Source organism: Phoca vitulina, unplaced genomic scaffold (genome assembly GCF_004348235.1).
Source record: "Phoca vitulina isolate PV1807 unplaced genomic scaffold, GSC_HSeal_1.0 scaffold48, whole genome shotgun sequence".
Lineage (NCBI taxonomy): Eukaryota > Metazoa > Chordata > Mammalia > Carnivora > Phocidae > Phoca > Phoca vitulina.
This window is the reverse complement of record NW_022589751.1, coordinates 258175-278890: the sequence shown is the minus strand read 5'-3', so window position 1 is coordinate 278890 and position 20716 is coordinate 258175. Positions and strand designations below refer to the sequence as shown.

Sequence of the window (20716 nt, the reverse complement as noted above, 5' to 3'; positions counted from 1 at the left end):
GTTCAGATAAAAACATCCCAAATCATCAAACCTACTGATGTCCCTTTGTTGATACATCTGCTTCATAACATAATATATACACATGCATAGTTAATGCACCTATTTAAAAAAAACAACACGGAAGTCACATGATCTTGGGAAGCTAAAAGTGTTTTGGATGGATGGAGCTACTAAGTTCATCATGGGCTGGAAGCCTCTTAAAAATGATTAGTTTCCTGGGCGCCTGGGTGGCTCAGTTGGTTAAGCGACTGCCTTCGGCTCAGGTCATGATCCTGGAGTCCCTGGATCGAGTCCCGCATCGGGCTCCCTGCTTGGCAGGGAGTCTGCTTTGCCCTCTGACCCTATCCCCTCTCATGTGTTCTCTCTCATTCTCTCTCTCTCAAATAAATAAATAAAATCTTTAAAAAAAAAAATGATTAGTTTCCTTTACCTATATTTTACAATTCCGATTTTTTTAAAAAGCACCTTAGTTGGTGAAGCAGGATATTGATAGATTTTACTTGAAAGAGGTGGGGAGCATTCTGTGGTCTCATAAATTTAGGGTATCTCTTTAGGATATCTCTATCCCAACCTTATTTAGCAACCTTAAAAGTAAAATCTGTCAACCAAGATGTCTACGAATTTACTGATGATCACTGGACATCAACCAGCAAATGGACATTGGCCACAGCTTTAGTGTTGGTTATTCCTTGGATATAACCTTGAAACACTGACATAAATCACCGGAGACAGTTGATGTTTTACCAAGCAGTGACAAGATGAGTTTGGTACCATCCTTACCTGCATTCCGTACTGAGCCTCTCAGAAGTGTGACTACGGTTCTCAGCATCACGCAGGTCAATTCTCTCTCTGTATCCTGAACACCAAGCGTGGAGTCTTTGTTTCCTGCTGTATTTAAGAAGCAATAAATAAAATCTTAAGTACACATAGTATGACCCCAAATCTCTGATTCCATTAGTTTTCTATACTCTTAAGGGAATGAGAATATAATGCTTCTATTATAAGGGAGCATGCATCCCAATTCAGAAGAAGTCACCCTATAACTCCTTATAGCCATGGATCTCCAACTTAAGCACATCAAAATTCCCTGGAGGGCTTGCTAAAATCCAGAAGCTAGAATTCCTCCCCAGAGTTTCTAGCTTAGGAGGTCTTAGGTGGGATTCTATAACGGCATTTTTTTTAAAGTTCCCATATGATGCTGATGGAGCTTCTCTGAAGACCACTCTTTGAGAACCACTACTCTATATAATGTCCAAAGCCCTCCCCTTTGACTTCCCTTTGGACAGTTTTATATTTTGCCATTCATGCCTGGGATGGAGGACTGCCAGCTCACACGTGTGGTGTGGAGAGGCCTGACAGATTCTGGAGCGGATGGGTGTTTCCAGTAGATTCATGAGGGCAAACCAGGCCTGTGTGTTCACTGTTGAGTCCTGAGTGCCAGAAAAGTGCCTGACACAAGAGGGAAGCCCAATACCTATTTGGGGAATGAATGAATGAATGCATGAATGAATGAATGAAGGTAGAGTTCATTAACCAGGAGACAAATTATCTAAGAAGAATAAGAAACAATAGAAACACTAGACACTGTAACAATAGAAACATAAATAGTGTTATAACATTATAACAATAGAAAGCACAAAGTAAGACTGGATACATCAGCTCACAAAAGAGTTCCAGTTCTGCTGGGAATGGTCATAGGTCTGGGGATTGGATTTAAAAGGAAATTCAATAGCAGGCTGCTGAGAAGCAATACACAATAAGGTAACACAGAAACATTAAACAAAAAGACTATGCAAAGGGCAGCAGAAAAAAGCACATGGAAAAATGGTCTCCAAGGCCCAGCACAGAGGCCCAGATATGTAAAGCTGGGAGCTCCTCATCCTCAATTTTGACCCGATTTGCAAACACTCCCAGGGAGATGTGAGTCCTTCCTGGCCTCCCAAAGGTACCTGTCTATCTCAGTCCTCCATGCAGTACCACAGAGGCCACAGGGGAGAAGACAACTAACATTTCTGGAGCACCCGTGATGCTCCAGGTGCAGCAGGGAGACCTTCCCAGTACTTCCTCATTTAATGCTGACCACATCCTTATGATGTAAACATTCTTGCACCCATTTAACGGAGGAAAGCGGCTCAGAGAGGTTAAGTAACTTGCTTAGGATCACTCAGCTCGTAAGGATCATGACCAGGATTCCCATCCAGGGCTGTCTGGCCCCAATGCCCACACTCTCTCCCTCAGCTTCTTCCCCTCAATCAGGCCCAGGGAACAGACAAGACGGATGACGTTAGCTTGAGTCTGAAGCCCAATTCCCAAAGCAGCCAATGGCTAGAGAGCCCTCAGCCCCTCCCAGCCAGTGCAGAAGGAGAAAAGGCCAAAAGGTGGGAAGAGGTAAGTGGCTGGATTCAGTGTCCTAGTGTGCGTTCTCTAAGCTGAAAGCCCAGAGGGGCAGGTACAGGAAAGCCAGGAAGAACTGGGAAAGGAGTTCTCATGCCCTGGCTCCTATCCGCAGGTTGGTGGAGGTGGGGATCATGGACAAACCACAGCAGGGTGTGTGCATGGGGCATGGTCAGGCAGTGAGAGAGCCCAGGCCAGCACTCCCGCCTGAACAGAAGGGAGCCTGAAGTCCCATGGGGGCAGCAGAGGCTGCTGAGGTTGAGAGCCCAGGGCCAAGGTAGGGGTGAAGGGATGTTGCCAAGGAGCCACAGGTGCCAGAAGGACCCAGAAGTGGGACAAGACTTGGAGGGGGAAGCCAGGCAGCAATGATCACTGCTCCAGGTGGGAGATCGTTGGGCCTGATAGCACCGAAAGGAGGCTGTGTACCAGCTGACCCTCCCCAATACACACACACACACACACACACACACACACGTCCCCCACCCTCTGCCCTGCCAGAGCCCCAGGACTCTCTGAGCTCCCTTGCCCCCCTGACGTCTCTCCATCTACATACTCAGACACCATCCAGTGCAGGACATATCTGCAAGCTGAGAATTCATCAGGCCTGAGTTAGCCCCATGAGTCTGTTTAAAGGTACACCCATCCCTCTGGCCTCTTCCTGGGGAAGATCAGTCCAGTTACAGGAAATAGAGGGGCTGCCTGCTCTGCAAAGCCACATGCCCCTTGTCCAACCCTCATGGTGCCAGGTGACATGGGCACGCTCACTTTTCCTGTTACATTGATGGGTGGCAGAGTGGCACGCAGACCCCCCAGCCTGCTCCCCCTACCCCTCCCGACACTCCTGGGAGGCACCTGACTTCCTCAGGATCTTGGCCCGCTTCCGCAGCTGCGCCAGCAGCAGGCCCAGGAGACCGGAGTCCCGGAAGATGTCAGTGAAGAGGAGGTCCCTGCCGACTATCCTGAGGACACTCTGCAGGGCCACAAGGGTGCAGGGCGACTCAGGGCTCTCCTTGATCAGGCACTGCACCTTCCGCAGGATCTCGTGGGGCACATAATGCAGCTCGAACACCAGGGCCTCCAGCAGCTGGAAGAAGTGCTTCTGCACTGGGGCTGCCTTCAGGGGCATGATCTCCACAAACTGCGAGATGGGCTGCAGGGTCCACTCCAGCAGGAAGAAGTTGCGGGCATTCCAGGCCCACATGGTCCTGATGGCTGCCAGGACTTTGGTGCAGAGGACGGGGTTGCTGGCTTTGTGGAAAACATTCTGTAGGACTTGGAAGGCCTGAAGATTCTTAACGGTCACCCCTGAAGAGGAAAGAAGGAATAATCCTGCAGGTCATTTCTCCTGCCTGTGCCTAGAAACATGTGCTTGCATTGCCATTAGGAAATACCATTTATAGTTTCTATTTTCCAGCTCCTGTGGCTAAGTGTCTATCAGAAGTCCAGAAAAGCCAGTTGCCCAGAGTGTGAGTAAGGCTAGAGTTGCACTGTCCAAGACGTGGTGGCTCACAGAGCCCTGGAAATGTGGCCACCCAACTGGGACGTTCCATAAGTGTAAGAACAGACACCGGATTTCTAAGATGTAGCACAAAGAAGGCCCCAAAACGCCATTAACAATTATTTATATTGACCGCACGTTGAAATGGTAGTATTTTGGATATATTAGGTTAAATAAAATATATTATGAAAAATAACCTGTTTCTTTTTATTTTTTTAAATATGGCTACTAGGCCATTTAAAATTATGTGATATGTCTCGCATTATATTTCCTTTGGGCAGCGCTGGGCTGGAGGGTTGGTTTTAATCAATTAAAATCAAATGATGTTAAAGATTACTAAGCAAAGTCAGTTTCATTTCTAGCCAAGCGGCTAAACAGAGACACCTTCAGAAGCCATCCCCTCCTTTCTCTCCAGCTCAAGGGTGAAGCCTCATCTTCTCTTGCTCAGGAGACACTCCATCAGAGAACACCCTGCCTCAAGGCCTCCCTGCCTCAGACCCCAGAGATGTTCCTGAAACACCACACTCTGGTCTGTTCCTGTGTCTGTGTCCATTTCCCCAGACTCACCCGGACGTTTGCAGTCCCCACGTCTTTCCTCAGGCTGTACTTTCTGCCTTTGAACTTTATCCTCTTCCTTTCTACCTGGGCGATCCACTCTGAGCCTTGAAACCCCACTTGAATGGTTCCTTCTGGGCAGAGTTTCCTGACTAACCCAGACAGACCCGACCCACCTGCCTGGTGTCACCACTGTCCCTGATGCATTTATCAGCCAGTTACAGAGGAGATTATGATTCAGTGTATGTGTGACAGTCTCTACAGAGACATTTGAGGGAGCAGATACCTGCCTGGTCACACTGGTGTCTCTGCAGCACGGAGTTCATCAAGCAAGTAACCAAAGAGCTGAGGAGGCCCTGTCTCTGAGCCTGGGTGGCTGCCTTGGGGACATCAGAACTCATATATGAGCACACGTTGCAGAGTTAAGTCACGGCAGAGGTGGGGGTGGAGGCTAGAGGCTCCCTCCATTACCTGAGAGGGTCTTTGCCTTTAGTAAGCAAACATTTCCTCTAAGTCCCACCAAGACATCTAAAAAAAAAAATTCTAAAAAGGGGAGATTTAAAACCCATAGGTAATCTCCGCAAAGGCACGACAGAATCACTGACAGGTACCAAGCGTTGAGAAAGACAAGTATCATATGATCTCACTGATATGAGGAATTCTTAATCTCAGGAGAGAAACTGAGGGTTGCTGGAGTGGTGGGGGGTGGGAGGGTTGGGGTAGCTGGATGATGGACATGTGGGAGGGTATGTGCTATGGTGAGCACTGTGAATTGTGCAAGACTGATGAATCACAGATCTGTACCTCTGAAAAAAATAATATATTATGTTAAAAAAAAAAAGAAGATAGTAGGAAGGGAAAAATGAAGGGGGGAATCGGAGGGGGAGACGAACCATGAGAGACTATGGACTCTGAGAAACAAACTGAGGGTTCCAGAGGGGAGGGGGTGGGGGGATGGGTTAGCCTGGTGATGGGTATTAAAGAGGGCACGTACTGAATGGAGCACTGGGTGTTATACACAAACAATGAATCACGGAACACTACATCAAAAACTAATGATGTAATGTATGGTGACTAACATAACATAATAAAATAAAATTAAAAAAAAAAAAAAGAATCACTGACAGGGTGCCAAGCGTTCGTTTCTTCCCAAAGAGTCAGGAAAAGACCCATGTAGCATTTGTCAGGGCCCAGTGCCAGCCGCCACCAGGCCCCCAGAGACAGAAGATGACCCACCAGAAGCCTCGTGATGGAACTTGAAGCCTTCCAGCTGAGGGTACGTGACACTGTCAAACACCTTCAGCTCTGACCTCCCACAGGTCGTCAGCCACACCACCAGGTCGAGGAGCTCCTCCAGGTGGGGGTCCACTTCGCTCTGCGTCAGCCCATCGTACCTGCAGGGACAGATGAGGCAGCCATGTTGGCTCACGGCGCTCCTCACAGGGATGCAGAGGCAATGCCAGACCCCCAGAGGTCTCCACCAGTTCAGCACCAAACGGCAAGGGGAGCACCCTGGATAAAAGTCACTCTGCAAATGTCAGCCTTAGGTGTAAGGACATACAGTCGGAATATATAGAAACCTGTGAAGAGCTAAGCATTTGCTCACGGGAAGGCTGCTTCCTGTGCCTGAACCCACCCCAAAAGACATGCACACCAGCAGAGCAGGGGCAGCCCCAAAATTAGAGATTTAATATTTCAAGTGGGCAAACAAACCTCTTGGGAAGTAATCAAACTTTATTAGACTTCCTTACGTTTATGTCAAGGTTGAATACTATTTTCATTCTTAGCTACTTATGTGTAGGTGGGCTACCTTTCTCTTCTTGTGGAGGAGGGTCTGTCTCTCTCTCTGAAATCTTATTCCAGCTCTGCCATGTCAAGAGCAAAGGTGCTTGCAGTATGACTTCAGGTAAGGCAGGAAAAAAAAAATCCAATGAGCTGAGATGGGTCCTTCCTGACACTCCCCGGATCAGGCTCATTTCCCCCTCCTGGCTTCCACAAGAATTCTGGAGAAAACCAACCACCCAGTTAACAGAAGAAATGTCTAGAAACTGCTATGCTGCTGACCTCTTGGGAGCAATAGCAAGTTGGTCATGATCCAGACCAGTGTAAAACCTAGCAACCCCACAGGAACGTTTATTCTTAGCATCCCTTTGGAGGAAGGCGCTCAAGGTGTTGTCATCTAGTCACATTCTTTTGGGGCTTCAGCCCCCTCAACCAACTGTCCCTTCTAGACTAGAAACCTGACTCTGCAGTCAAGTCTGTGAAGCACAGTGGGAAGCCATACCCCACAGATGAGAACGGCTTCTCATATTCACAGAGCAGAGCGCAACGGAGTATATGTGGCCCTGCCCTTAAGCAGCTTCCCCAAGAGCAATGGAGAAGTTGGAACAATCAAGGTATTTCTTTGATTTCCATCTCTTGTCTTATCCATCCCTGGACCCGACCTGAAAATGACACAGCAAGTGAGAGTGGAGGAGATGAGTCCTGACCCAGCTCAGTAGTATCTTCATTTGGGCTTCTCATAGTCAAAGATTTGAGAGAGAGAAGGTAGTTCATTTGGGAGTTGAACCAAAAACTTCTGCTAGTGGAAAGAGTCTGTAAGAAGAAAGGGAAGGGAGCCAGGACAGGAGCATTGTCAGGTAAGCACCCTGTGGGGCAACGGGAGTGTAACACTCCTGGGGACTCTGGGAGGCGGGGTAGAGATGTCCCACCCAAGGGGCGTATTGCTGGGTATTTATACATCAGCTCCTGCCAGTCCTCGGCTGAGGGCTGCTTCTGGGGGTTGTTGACTCCTCAGCACTCCTTCCAGCCCCCAAGCATGTAGGCAGAGCTGGTTACAACCGTCCCAGAGAGCCCTCCAGCACAGAAATGTGTGTTCTAATAGGCAGCTGGCAAGCCAGTGGGCATGCGTGTGGTATGTACCACCAAATAAACCTGGTAATTCCCCATCCATTCTCAAAGGAACTGGCTCCCAGACCCTGAGGCACCTTGAATTATTTTTGCAATAAAAGTCTCTCTGGCCATGCTCTATGGAAATTTGTGCTTCAGAAGACATTCAAAGAAGCCTCAATATCTGTCTTTCTCCAAAGCCCCCCAAATGATACTGAGGACCTACACTTTGGCAGTTTCTTCCCCACCAAGGACAACCACTCACCGCAGTAACACTTTGAGGAGCAGAGGGTAGCCCTCCCCATTCTCGAACTCTAGGAACAGCGCGGAGGAGACAGGGTAGGAGTCCTTCACAAAGCCCAAGATGAGGTTCACTGCCTCGCTCACCTCGGGAGCGGGGAGGCTGTCCGCAAGCTTGGAGAGGTTCTGAAGGGAGAGTTTGATGCAGTCCATGGCTGCCGGAAGAAAACAACCCTGTTGAGTTAGGAGGCCGTAGCTTTTCTGCCACAGTCCTTGGCTTCCCGCCCTCCTTTCAACTGTATGTATCAAGATGTAAATGAGAATTAATTCGAAAACACTTTTCTGCTGGGTCTTGAGTCAAGAAGGAGTCTCCCGCATGGGAAGTACAATCCCAAGAGCCACATGCCGCAGACCCAGATGGAGAGTCAGCGAAACAGGAAGAGGAAGGGAGCGTCTTAGCCGGCTGCCCCTAATTCCCAGCATGCAGCGGGGCAGGAGGGGCGGGGCCGTCAGGTCGTGAGCTGCACGATGCCGGAGCTGGGCACTGAGAAAGACCTTCTTAAGGAAGCATCTCCGGAGATGCGCAGAGATGAGCCTGATAAAAAGTTCGGGGAAGGATATAGGAGTACGTAAGAAGGAAAGGGACCAAAAGATGGTGTGTTTCCACTACTAAAGTACCCAGGCGTTTGGCACCCAGAAGTGTGGGCCACAAGGGAGGGGGAGGAGGGCAGGGCCAGCTCGTGTGTGGGCCCTGGTCCTCGGACTTGCCCATTACGGTTACCCAGAGCTGTGAGAAGCCAAGGGGAGATTTGAGTCAGAAGAGAGATGTCACTGGATTTGCATTTCTTTTTTTTTTTTTTTTTTTTAAAGATTTTATTTATTTATTTGACAGAGAGAGAGAGAGCAAGAGCAGGAACACAAGCAGGGGGAGTGGGAGAGGGAGTAGCAGGCTTCCCGCCGAGCAGGGAGCCCGATGTGGGACTCGATCCCAGGACTCTGGGATCATGACCTGAGCCGAAGGCAGATGCTTAACGACTGAGCCACCCAGGCGCCCTGGATTTGCATTTCAATGGATCACTATTTTTAGAGCTCTTTCACAGGGCGAAGACTCTTCTGAGTGCCGCGAAAGACACCCCAGTGGATCAGGAAAAATGTCCACTTGATAACACGTGCTGTGTTCCTCAGCTGCAGGGCTTCAGATGCCCCCAAAGTCTGCACGACGGGCAGGTCAGCCCCAAGAGCTGCGGGCTTGGCAGGTAACCACCAGGCCAGCCCTTTCTTCCAGACCTTCTCTTCAGCCTCTACACCTAAGGAAACTACCCATTCTGAACCTAAGGGAGTCCTGGGCTCCATGCTCCAGGCGGTAGGCTCCCCACCAAGGTGAGAATTTTCTTTTCTGGTTATTGTCCTGGACAGCTAACAGTAATGACACAGTGAGAGACCCCTGCCACCAATGCACGCAGCTTTTTCTCAGGGATCTGACTCCAGCCTATGGGGGTTACCTGGGCTGCTGAGCATCTCAGGCCCAGCTCAGCTCGGGGCCATTACTGACTGCTGGGCCCTGGCCTTACCGGGAGCCTTGAATCCCTAACCTGGGGCTGACGTTTGGTCCCGGGCTCAGTTACAATAAGGCAGCGGGCTTGTTGAACTCTCTCAGCTGTCAGCAACTGACTCCCCCTGTTACGGGAGGCCCCAGAAAGAAGACAAATCACAGGGCAAGGGTTTACTATCCCTATTTTACAGATAAAAGAACTGAGGCACATAAGCACTTAAGTGCTCAAGGTCATTCAGCGATGAGAACAGGAGGACAGAGCTGGAGTCCACAGCCCAGCTGTCTGGTTCCAGAATCTATGGCCTTAACCCCTATATATGCTGCCCAGAGCAGAGCCGAAAGCACTGGTTTGGACATTTCTGGGTTTAGAATGTGATTTCTCCTGTTTGTGAGTTAGGGAGCTGGGCAAGTTCTTCCACCCTGTCTCCTTTTCCCCCTTTACCAAATGGCATTAATATTCATCTCAAAGACACAGATGAGATAATACACAAATGGGCCCAGCACGGTGTCTGTTTGATAGCATGTGTGCAGTAAATGAGTTCCCCTTTCCTTTCCTCCTCCAATGGAGCACCAAAATAAATAAGAAATGCACTTTTGTAAAGGAAACCAAGCAAAGGGGCATCTACTGGGCATAGATGGGCATCCGTGAAGACCTTGTTTGTCCATCTCTTTTTTGGTTCCAAGGTCTCACTGTAGAAAGTGGGCCCACATCCCAGCCCTGGTCTCCTGGGGTCATACCCTGCAGGTACTGAATGATGCCGAGGTTGTGGGCTTTGGAGATTGCCCTCAGCACACAGAAGGTGGGCTCCTTCCAAAAACAGCAGCTGTGTTCCCGAAGACAGGTAGTGGCAATCACTAGAGATTGGAGCTCATTTCCTGATAGAAGTCTCTCCAGCCCCTGAGGCTCACTGCAAATGTTCAGCAACATCTGGGAAAAAAAAAAAAAAAAAAAAAAATGCCTGGTTAGGAAGCCTCCTTCCTGTAACAGGTTTCTTCCCTACTTTTCCAGAGCTCAGAGGCGTATGTCTCAGTGCAAAGGATGGGTTGTATGGGTCACACTCTGCCCCAGAGCATCATGGTCAGCAATACCACCTAGAAAAGGGTGACAGGGCGTGGGCTAAAGTTTGCAGTTTACCCTTTCCAATTCAGAATAACAAAGAAGGGTTTGACTTAGAGAGTTGTCCTTTTACATAGAAGTGCAGGAAGAAATGTCATCAAAAGTTAAAGTATAGAATTAATAGGACCCATGGCTATTTAAAAAGAGATGTGCTCTGGGGCACCTGGGTGGCTCAGTTGGTTAAGCGTCTGCCTTCAGCTCAGGTCAAGATCCCAGGGTCCTGGGATCAAGCCCCACATCAGGCTCCCTGTTCAGCAGGGAGTGTGCTTCTCCCTCTCTCCCTGTTCATGCTTGCACTCTCTCTCTCAAATAAATAAATAAAATCTTTAAAAAAGAGAGAGAGATGTGTTCCCAGATCCCTGGTTGACACTCAAACCCTACTTCTCATAAGATCATGAGCCTCATCCTATAACTTCCTCTCTGGGCCCCGTGCCTCCTCCCCACCAGTCTCCCCATGGCTACCAGAGGGCCTTCTGATACCTTCCTGCCGCTTGGGGCAAATCATGGCTCCCAGAGTTCTGTGCAGACTAGCCCCACCTCCTCGCACCTGTGATTGTGTGCAGCCCTCCCTCTGGCTCTGGGTGGTCTAACTGGATCTCCTTCTAGTTCGGCAAATATGAAGAGCTCCTTCCATCTGAATCTATTAGCCCCTTCTGAGCACAGTGACAGAGTCCAACCTGGACAGCCACAGAGCTGGGCTCCAGACCCCATCTGCTGGCCTCCCCCGCAGGTGGGCGTCGCCATGTGACCCTTGGCTTGGACAACATTTCTGCTCTTGTCCCCTCCCCTCCCCCTTCACATGTCTGCTACCACCTTCAGCTCTGGGTCAATGCCATTTCCTCCCGACAGCCTTCCTTCATGCTCTGCTATAAATCAGGTCCCCTTGTCCTCATTTCCCAGCACACCTTCCATTTTTCCTTCAAAGGACTTAAAAATTGGGACACTGCTATTTAATTACATGATTATACCCTGTTTGGCTTCCCCATCTTTCTGTCACCTCTATGAGAGAGGGTACTATGCTTTGCTGCTGGAACCATCGGTCTGGTGTAGGGCAGTACATGGGAGGAGCTCCATATATTTTTGCGGAATGAAATAAGGAAAACCCTGAGGAATGCAGCTGTGGCCTATCACTGTGGCTCGCAATCTACCCATACATGGCTCGAACCCTGAAGGCAGAGCTGCACTAGTTCTCTGCAGGACACGTAAAAACTACGTGGTAAAGATTTCTCCACGTGCCCAGGACTGCATCCTGGCCACCACTTAGAATATGATTTACATACAGATAAATGATGCCTCAGTTTCCAACAAATGCAGCTTAAGGGATAACCTACTGTAAGTGAACTTGTGAGATAACCTCTGATAACAATGATTCTGGCTTGAGAATGAATCTCAAATGGATGCTAACGTGAATGCACATGTGCAATGCACAAATGCACTTGGAAATTCCCAAAAGCCCTTAAGCACCTGCTCTGTGACACTTGCCCCAAGGCCCTGGCTGCAGAAAGCTGAGTAGGACACAGGGCCCTCCTTACCCTCCCCCGATCAAGGTCTCCTCCAGAGAGGCAAGAGGAGTTTTCTGGATAATGCAGCATCCGGGAAGCTGAGAAAGCAGAACTGGTCAGTAAGGGGTCAGGGAAAGAGGTGAGAAGTTATGCTAAAAGTTGCTGCTGGTAGTCAGAGAGGATAGGAAAAATGGGGAAGGACACCAGGAAATTGCATTTGATGTTTAGCAGCCTGTGATAGGTTCTGGGAGGGGGATGGAGGTGACCTCACAAAGTGGTCTTGGGAGCCCAATCCCAGCCCCTCACCCACTACCTCTGTGCCCCTGAACCCACTTTCACTCACCATACTTTAGTTGACATGGAATCAGAATTGTAATACTATACACACCCTGGAATGGAAGAGAGGGCTCAGGGAGGTGACAAGTGCGAGGCCGTGGCACGGGTGCATTCAGGGAAGTACTTGGAAAATGTTGGCTACCCTTATGCAGGTGCAGTTAGCGTGCTTGTCCTCAGAGGAGGCAGGGGCCGGAGACAGGAGGCCCCACGTGCTGGGGAGGGCAGGCAGGGCCTGGGAATGCAGCCTGGAGGAAGAGAAGCTGCTGGGGCCAAGTGCAGGAGGAAGAGCACACTTTTCTGGGGGAGAACGAGGGATGCAATGAGATGGAGAGAGAAGAACATCCATTTTCCAAGTGCACAGGCTTGCTGGCATCTGCAGAGCATGGGGACCAACAGAGGAGCTGGCCCTCCAGGAGGACAGAGTTGCTTCAGGGCTATGACTGAGGAAGATGAAGCAGAGCCAGGTCTTGGCCCAGGGATGTGGAGCCCTCCTCTCACTCACCTGCACAAACATCCTCTGAACTTGAACATCACTCTCAAAAAGCTCGTCCTTTTCCAGAGGAAAGACAAAGAAGAGGTAAAGGCACTGCAGGAGCAGGGCTGGAAGGCCAGACTCAACAACTCTGCCCAGCGTCTCCTGCAAGGGAAGCACAGACGTGACCCACGGCCACAGAGCCCGCAGAGCACCCCTCCAACCCAGACCGGCACGGTCCAGCCCTGCGGCCGTTATAGCCGGGAACATGGGTAAACCCTGTCCTCTCTCTGGGCAACACATTCTCAAGTTAGCGTGGAGACCATCATCCGACCCACCTAGGGCAGCTGTGAAGATTACATTTGTGTAGAGTGTACACTATGTGCTTGATTAACATGTCTTCTTTTACAGGAGAGCTAATAGGAAGGAGGGAAAGGAGGAACAAAGGGAGGGAGCGAGGGGGGGGGGGGGACAGGTGCAGAGCAGAAAACAAGGGCTTTCCTACATGATCATACTACTGATTTGGGTCGGTTGCCTCCTGATTAGGGAATTGGACACTCAGGAGGGCATGGTTCATAACAAGGGCAAACACCTAATGCAGGACTTGATCAAGGCCCTTCCCATCCCCTCGTTCAGGTCTGAGACTTCCCCAAGACCGAAACGGTCCTATAGGTGAACACTGAGAACCAGCGTGGCCAGACAGAGGGGAGAAGACAGGAAGTGGGCAGGGAGGGGACCAGCCTGAGTATGAGCTTCCTGGAGCCTTTCTGCCACGGGCTCTGCCTAAAGCTGCCCCAGGGGTTACGGCAGCAGCAACGCCTGCGTGTGTGTGTGTGCACACGTGTGCACGTGGGCGCATGTATGGCATTAGTCTAACGCATACTGCCCGCCCAACTTCCCACCCAGCATACTAATGTGACAGATACAGTGGCAAAATGAGAAAAAGGGAAAGGAAGAATGTACGGTCCGGGCCAGAACCAGAAATATAAGGCGGGCTGCTGGTCCTACCCTTCCCCCTCAAAGCTTCCAGTACGCGATAATGGCCGTGGCTCTGCTGCGACCCAGCTTGGTGGGGGGGGGGGGTCCCCTGTCCTCCATGTTGCACGGGCTCTACTGAAAGCCAACTGCTTACTTGTCTCACTGCTTTTCGGGCTGGCTGCTCACAGTGGAAGACAAGCCCTTAGGTTAATTTTTACCACCAGACTGTGAACAGTCCCGCCCCGGGGGGCAGAAAAGCTCCTGCCCTGCGCTTCAGGCTGCCATGCTGATGGTGGTCCGGGCGGTTTATGTAGAGCGAAGGCCAGCGGATCCTCCCTGCAGTGAGCAACTGCACACCAAGCTCCTCTCACAGCTGCACACACTGCTTCAGATGCCCGGCTGAGGTCTGTGTTCACTGTCAGCCTCAGGGGGGCCATGCCCCCATCTGGTTCCCTGCTGCTCCCGGCGCTGAGCGCCAGACTGGCATGCAGTGGGCACTCTCACCAGGCACACAGGTCTCTGGGCCTGCCCTGTCCAGGACCCCTGGCCATTCCTGCTGCCAGCCACAGCTGCCGGGGGCTGCTTCTGCCTAAGAGGACACCAGCCATCCGCAATCCACTCGCAGGGAGGACATGTCTGCAACCGGGATGGGGCACCGTGGGAAGGGGAGAAAGAGAAGCCAATCTCATTCAGGCACTGTCTCCGGGCAGGCGTGGGACTGGTGCCTAAGGGGGGCTCCTTCGGTCTGAGTTTAGCAGGAGGCAGTAAAGAGCAGTGGCTTGGAGCGCAGGCTCTGGAGTCAGACAGAGAGCAGGAACACAGGGTGGTGACTAACGTGGCTTCAGAGTCTGACTCAGAGGGCTTAGGGGGTTTAATTGACCTGCATGGGACACATCAGCCTTGCCCCGACACAGAAAACCGTCCACACACATCAGCCATTGTTAATCCCTGCACTAACCCGAGAACTAAGGCATTATCCCCCATTTTAAAATTAGCCACACAATTGTGTCACAGAAAGGTGACAGTTTGCCCAAGGTGTCACACAGCTTGTCAACTCAGAAAAGCAGGATTCGAAAATGAATTTCAGATGCTCAAGTCCATGTTCCAGGTCAGAAGGGAAATAGGGCAGGAGAAATGATAAATCAGTATCAGAGCAAAAAGGACACTCGTGAGATGCGCCATTGCCCTTTGCTGGGACTTCCTGCTGCGCATGGATATGGAGCTCCCGAGCTGGGGCCCAAGGGGCCTGGAACTTACCGAGTTTGTCCCCGTGAGCACAAATACTGACTTCAGGAGCAGGTAGCCATCCTGATCCACATCCCCCTTCCACCGCAGCAACTGCCCAGCCGCCTCCCTTGCTTGCTCTGGTAATAGCACATGAAGGAGAGAAAGTATTACCAGCAAGGCGGTGCAATGACCTGCCCACCCTCCTTCCCTCCCCTTGGCCTCCTTCCCCGTGAGATGTGCCTTAGCATCTTTAGGGCACTTCTGTCTCCTTTCCTCCCCACAATGCCATCTGAATCCATACCAAACGTTTCACACTCCGCCAGATTTATCTCCTGGGAGGATCGCCTTTATCATGTCACCATCCTTGTTCAACAACCATCAATGGCTCTCCATTACCAAATAATAAGAAGCTCCTCAGCTATTGGACTTCTCACAATCCAGAGTCTTCACCCCACCTCCACTTCCTATATCCTTCAGCCCCTCATATTGCAGAGATTCCTGCAATCTACACCATGCTCAAGATACTCCTTCCCCTAGAGTCCCCTCCTGCCCCTCAGCCCCATAGTCACCGTAAAACTCTGCCCAGCCTCCAGGGTCCAGCTTTAGGAGCAGAAGAATGCAAGTCAGGAGACCCCAAAACAGAAAACATGCTTGGCTTTGGCTTCTGTGTCTTTTCTGGATCAAACTATTCACTGAACACACAGGTGTACCTTTTATTCTCCTCCCAGAGACCCTGGTCCTGGTGTGTGTGTGCGTGTGTCCCTCCCAGGAGAAGCAGAATTCTGCAAGTCCCTCTTCCCTCCTCTGCCAACCTTTCCCTTCATTCCCAGCATCCTCACTGGCAGAAGTGAGCCCGTGGTGCTCTCTGGAAAGCACCACTCAGACTCCACTAGAAAGCAGAGAGGGGCTTCGCAGGAGTCCTGGAAGGAGCACGCAAGGCTGTTTAGCTCTCCATAAAGTGTTCTCTTACCTGCTGGCTTTCCCACAAGTGCCTTCTCTATCTCTCGGGCGAGCTGGTTAGAAGTATCTTCTGCCAGCCTTTGGAGACTGGGAAAGCAGACGATCCCCACAGAGTTTTCCCAGGCCTGAAGTGCAATAAACAGGATTCCAGCAAAGATGCCAAAGCTACAAAGCGAGGCATGACAGTCGCCTTGCCGCTCTCCCTGCCAGCCCAGACCAGTGGGTCACCTCACTGTCCCAGGTGTATCCCAAAGGCCACCAAAACACCTACCCTAACAGCTTCCACTGCATCCCTACCCTAGTGCCTGTGAATTCTTCAACTTCTGCCCTGAACTCATGCTCCTGAAGTGTCAAATACACGTAGTCCAATCCATTGCCTTCCTCCCAAATCTGTTATATCCTGTCTCTGTGAATGGTTCTGCCAAGCACCCAGTTGCCCTAGTGGGAAATTCCAAGGGTGATTTTCTAGGTCCCCCTCTCCCTCACCTTACCCCATCAACTGCTACCTCTCTGATTCTCCTCTTGAATGCTTCATGCTTCTCAAACCTTGTGCAGATATCGTAGTTTAAGTATACAGTTATTTCCTTTGATAAATTCTAAAGGGTGGGATTGCAAGTTACAAGGGCATGCTTCTTATTTTTATTTATTTATTTATTTTTAGTGCTTTGGTACATATTACTAACTCATTCCCCAGAAAAAGTTTACCTGATTAGCCTCACCAGGGGTTCCATGGGAGGGGACTAGTTTCTGTACACCCATTGCGCACTGTCATGCATTTTCATCTTAAATGAGAATCTCAATTGCAGTCTTTTGATTACTAAAATAGATGAACACTTTTCATGCTTCTTGAATTGCCTGTTTTTACCGTTAGCCTATTATTCTATTAGGTTTTTCACTATTTTCTTATTTGTTTTAAAAAGCTCTTTCTATATAAAAAAATGTTAACACTTGGTCCATAATACTATCGTGATTTTTTCAAATTTGTCATTTTCTCTTTTAATTTGGTATTATTAGGTTTTGCTGTACAGAAATCTGAAATTTACATGAAATGAAATTTCTCAATCAATTCCTTTGTTTTCTAGCTCTAGTTCCAGGCTCAGGAAATTCTTTTAAGTCCAAGTGGTTGTGGTCACTTTTAATCTCCTATTTCTATTTTTTTTTTTTTAATTCTTTAAAATTCTTTCTTCTCTGTTCCTTCTCTGGTTCTATCCTGTTTATCTTTTGGCCTTGGACTTTTTCTTTTATTGTTTAGGATACTATTTAATAGAAGTCATTAATTTTAAAATTCCACTTAGGATGCCCAACCCTTTTCAGAATTCCCTCCCAGTCTGCTTTTCATTAGAATCTTCTCCCTTTGTTCTCCTGTGTTGTCCCAGGCAGAGTTTACTAGTCCTAGGATGAGGAGAGTTCTCTCCAGACCAACAGTCAGAATTGAGTGACTCTTCTTGGCACAGGACTTGAGTTCCTGGCAACTTCACCTTTCCAGTTTCCCACCTTCCCAGGGAGGTAGGCTTCTGAGCATGTTCCTGGCAGTTAATGGCCTCAACAAAATACAGTTTTGCTGGACTGCCATCCACTGCTTCTTCTCACCAGCCATATTAAATTACATTCCTGCCAAAAGACATGACTGAGTTTTTTAACGCTGAGAGCCTCCTAGAAAAGGTGAGAAAAGCATCAAAATTCCAGAGGGAAATGTGTTTCCTTGCTGTAGACACCATATTTATTAAAGAGTAAAAACCTTTTAGAAATGTTCTCTATATTAAATGATGCTACATACAAAGGAAACAAGCCACAGATTGGGAAAAAATATTTATAATGCATATAATGAACAAAGCAATAGTGTCCAGATTCCTACAAATTAATTTTAAAAAACCTGATTTTTTTTAAAACAGGCAAATGAAACAAGTAACTTATAAAAGATACAATAAATAACAAATTACTAATAATCAGGAAAATGCAAATTAAAAGTACTATGAGATAGTCATATTTTTCAGGTTGGTAAAAATGTAAAGCCTGACAATACTAAACGTGGGAAAGGACCAGGAAACCCCCATGATCTACTGATGGAGCATAACTTGCAGAAAATACCTTTGAAATCCAATAAAGTTAATAGGGGGACACATCCTATGGCCTAGCAATTCCCTTCTAGGCATATTCCCTGTAGAAATGTTGGCACATATACACAAGGAGACATGAACACGAACTATTATGCACCTTATCTGTGATTGTGTCACATAGGAAAACTCAATGTTCATCAATAGGACAATGAATGAATAATTTGTGGCATACATATGTAAGGATACTATATAGAACTGAAAAAGAAATAGAGCTACATGTATCAATATGGATAAATCCAGAAATAGAATGTTGGGTGCAAAAAGTAAGTTGTAAAAGTATATTACAGTTTTGAGTCTAGAAAAACCTGTGAGTCTACAGATAAATTTCACAATAATATCTCTTATGATTATTAAAATGCATTCATATTATTGTATAACTTGGATATATATTAGATATATATTTGAATATACATAATACATATTGTATCCATATAATATATTCAATGAATATATATATTCCCCCACAGGGAATGATAACTCAGCAGGGTGGGGGTTTACACTGGAGGAGGGCAGAGAGGGAATGAGCTGTAGCACGCCTGCGCAGGTGGCGTCAGTTTTGTTTCTTTTATATGGGTGGTGAGTACATGGATATTTATTTTGAACAAAACTTTGTACCTGAAATACTTTTTTTTATTGTCTGCCCTATAAATGGACAGAGTTGCCCCTTTCCTTTATAAACAAGAAAGCACTTCATCAGAACGTTGCTAAAACTACAGACATGCTAGGGACGCCTGGGTGGCTCAGTCGGTTGGGTGTCTGCCTTCGGCTCAGGTCATGATCCCAGGATCCTGGGATCGAGCCCCACATCAGGCTCTCTGCTCCACCAGGAGCCTGCTTCTCCCTCTGATGCTCCCTCCTCCCCTGCTAAAGCTCTCACACTCACTCATGCTCTCTTTCTCTCAAATAAATAAAATATTTTTTCAAAAACCACTACAGACATGCTAGGTCAATGTTAAATATTATTGCACATAGTAGACCTTCAACAAATATTAGATAAGTGAATACATGATCATGAAATCCACACTGCAGATTGATGGCTGAATGTATTGCATGCTGGGTTTGTGCCAATCGCTGGACCAAGCACTTATGTGCATTGTGTCCATTAATCCTACGACAACCCTCTGAGATCAGTATTGTTATGATTATTCCCACTTTACAGAAACTAAGGCTGAGGCAGGAGAGTAAGCCCAGAGAATCAGGTAAGCAGCAGAGTGAAGAGCTGAGTTACCTCACTCATAGCCAAGTAGCATGTGCATAGCTAAGAAATTTAAGGCTGCCACCTGGAAACTGGCTATCACCTGGAAACTTGAATCCCCAGAAAGAAAACATCAATCCTTTTGGCTGGGAATTTCTGGTAAGATTATTTCCTCCCCAGGACTGAGAACTCTGCTATGATGTCTTCCTAACAAATTCCTGTCCTCCTCCCTGCACTGGCAAACCCCTCAAAGACCAATTTACAGGCAGTTGACTCAGAAGCATCTAGATCGTCTTCAAGCAGTGGGACTCCTGCAGGCACTCTACAATAAAGTAAATTGGGCCACTGTGAGCTGAACAGTAATTGTACGCTCAGCCAGATTCTCCCAAGGCTCACACTCCTTCCTGGGACTGTGATGGGCACTTCTGGAGGCCACGTTAACTCTTTCAGGCCACTGGGGTGTTGTTTGATGCACAGAGGCAATCATTTACTGAATGGTACCATGGAGACCCCCAAAGAGTTAAGGCAGCTTCCAAAAGGACCTATTTTTTTTTTCCCAAACTGGGACTTGCATGCTGGGAGAATATTGCTCAATATTTTTTAAAATTTTTATTTACCCACATTATCTAAGCTGCACCATCGTGCCTCGTGGCTGTCTCTCCCATGGAAGAAAGAGAAAGAAAATGATGCTGTGGCCTCCAAAGGAAGATGAGGAATGACAAAAGCTCTTGAGGGGATGGGAGAAAACCCCAGCTTTTGAATGACAGAACCTGGCTGGTTTTCAAGGATGGCTGCAATGTTACTATTTCTTCATTACCGCCGAGTTTGGTGGTTTGGTCTTTAAGTGAACTCAAAACATTCCAGAGACTGGGAATTTTCCCTGCTTGTATGACACAGTTCACCCTCTCTGTTGTAAATTTTTTTTTTTTAATAGGTTAGAGCACAGGTCTGCACACTCTGACCAGTGGCCCGCCTCTAAGCCATGGCCTGTTTTTGAAGATCTTATTTATTTATTTATTTATTTATTTATTTATTTATTTGACAGAGAGAGAGAGAGCAGCAGCAGGGGGAGAGGGAGAAGCAGACTCCCCGCTGAGCAGGGAGCCTGACATGGGGCTCGATCCCAGGACCCTGAGATCATGACCTGAGCCGAAGGCAGACGCTTAACCCACTGAGCCACCCAGGCGCCTCTCTGTTATAAATTGTTTTTAAAAAGTGACGTGTCAAAACTTTACTTGCACACACAAAAAATGTTGTTTCTCCAAGATGGGAAGAAGCCACATTGCAGGCCCCACTCTGAGGTTGGGTAGATCAGGGGATGGACAAAGAAGAGTATTTACCTTCACTGCCCCCTCGGGACACTACATTTGGAAACAATTACTGCTCATCCTTATTATTATATTTAATGTTACTTCTCTCTCTTCCACTCTCAGTTGGGTCCATGCGTGGTTTATATGAGAATGATTGGCCACACTCAGCGGTGTAGACTCTGCACCACTGGCAGGGCTGTTAGTCTCAGAGTACCTGTGCTTACCCGTGTATCTGCACACATGCACGCACGCACGTGCCCAAACACACTCACTGCCCAAGCACGATCAAGTTAGTGTTAATTCTAATCCCTCCACACTAGGAAATGAATGATTCCCCCCATGTTACCCACTGTTCTGGCTATAGATCGCTCTAC

The 20716-nt window shown here is 48.3% G+C and overlaps 1 protein-coding gene across 6 annotated transcripts in view; it reads right to left on the bottom strand.

The window, feature by feature from the left end:
- WDFY4 (WDFY family member 4) overlaps positions 1–20716 on the bottom strand; it is a 285720-nt gene that overhangs the window by 240642 nt on the left and 24362 nt on the right. For all 6 annotated transcript variants that reach the window (XM_032432234.1, XM_032432233.1, XM_032432238.1 and 3 more), the window contains 8 exons: positions 15731–15845; positions 14791–14897; positions 12586–12720; positions 9867–10056; positions 7602–7791; positions 5684–5841; positions 3247–3699; positions 781–888 (listed from right to left, as the gene is read on the bottom strand). In XM_032432234.1, the coding sequence (XP_032288125.1) occupies positions 781–888; positions 3247–3699; positions 5684–5841; positions 7602–7791; positions 9867–10056; positions 12586–12720; positions 14791–14897; positions 15731–15845 (1456 nt within the window). The remainder of the gene's footprint in view (positions 1–780; positions 889–3246; positions 3700–5683; positions 5842–7601; positions 7792–9866; positions 10057–12585; positions 12721–14790; positions 14898–15730; positions 15846–20716) is intronic.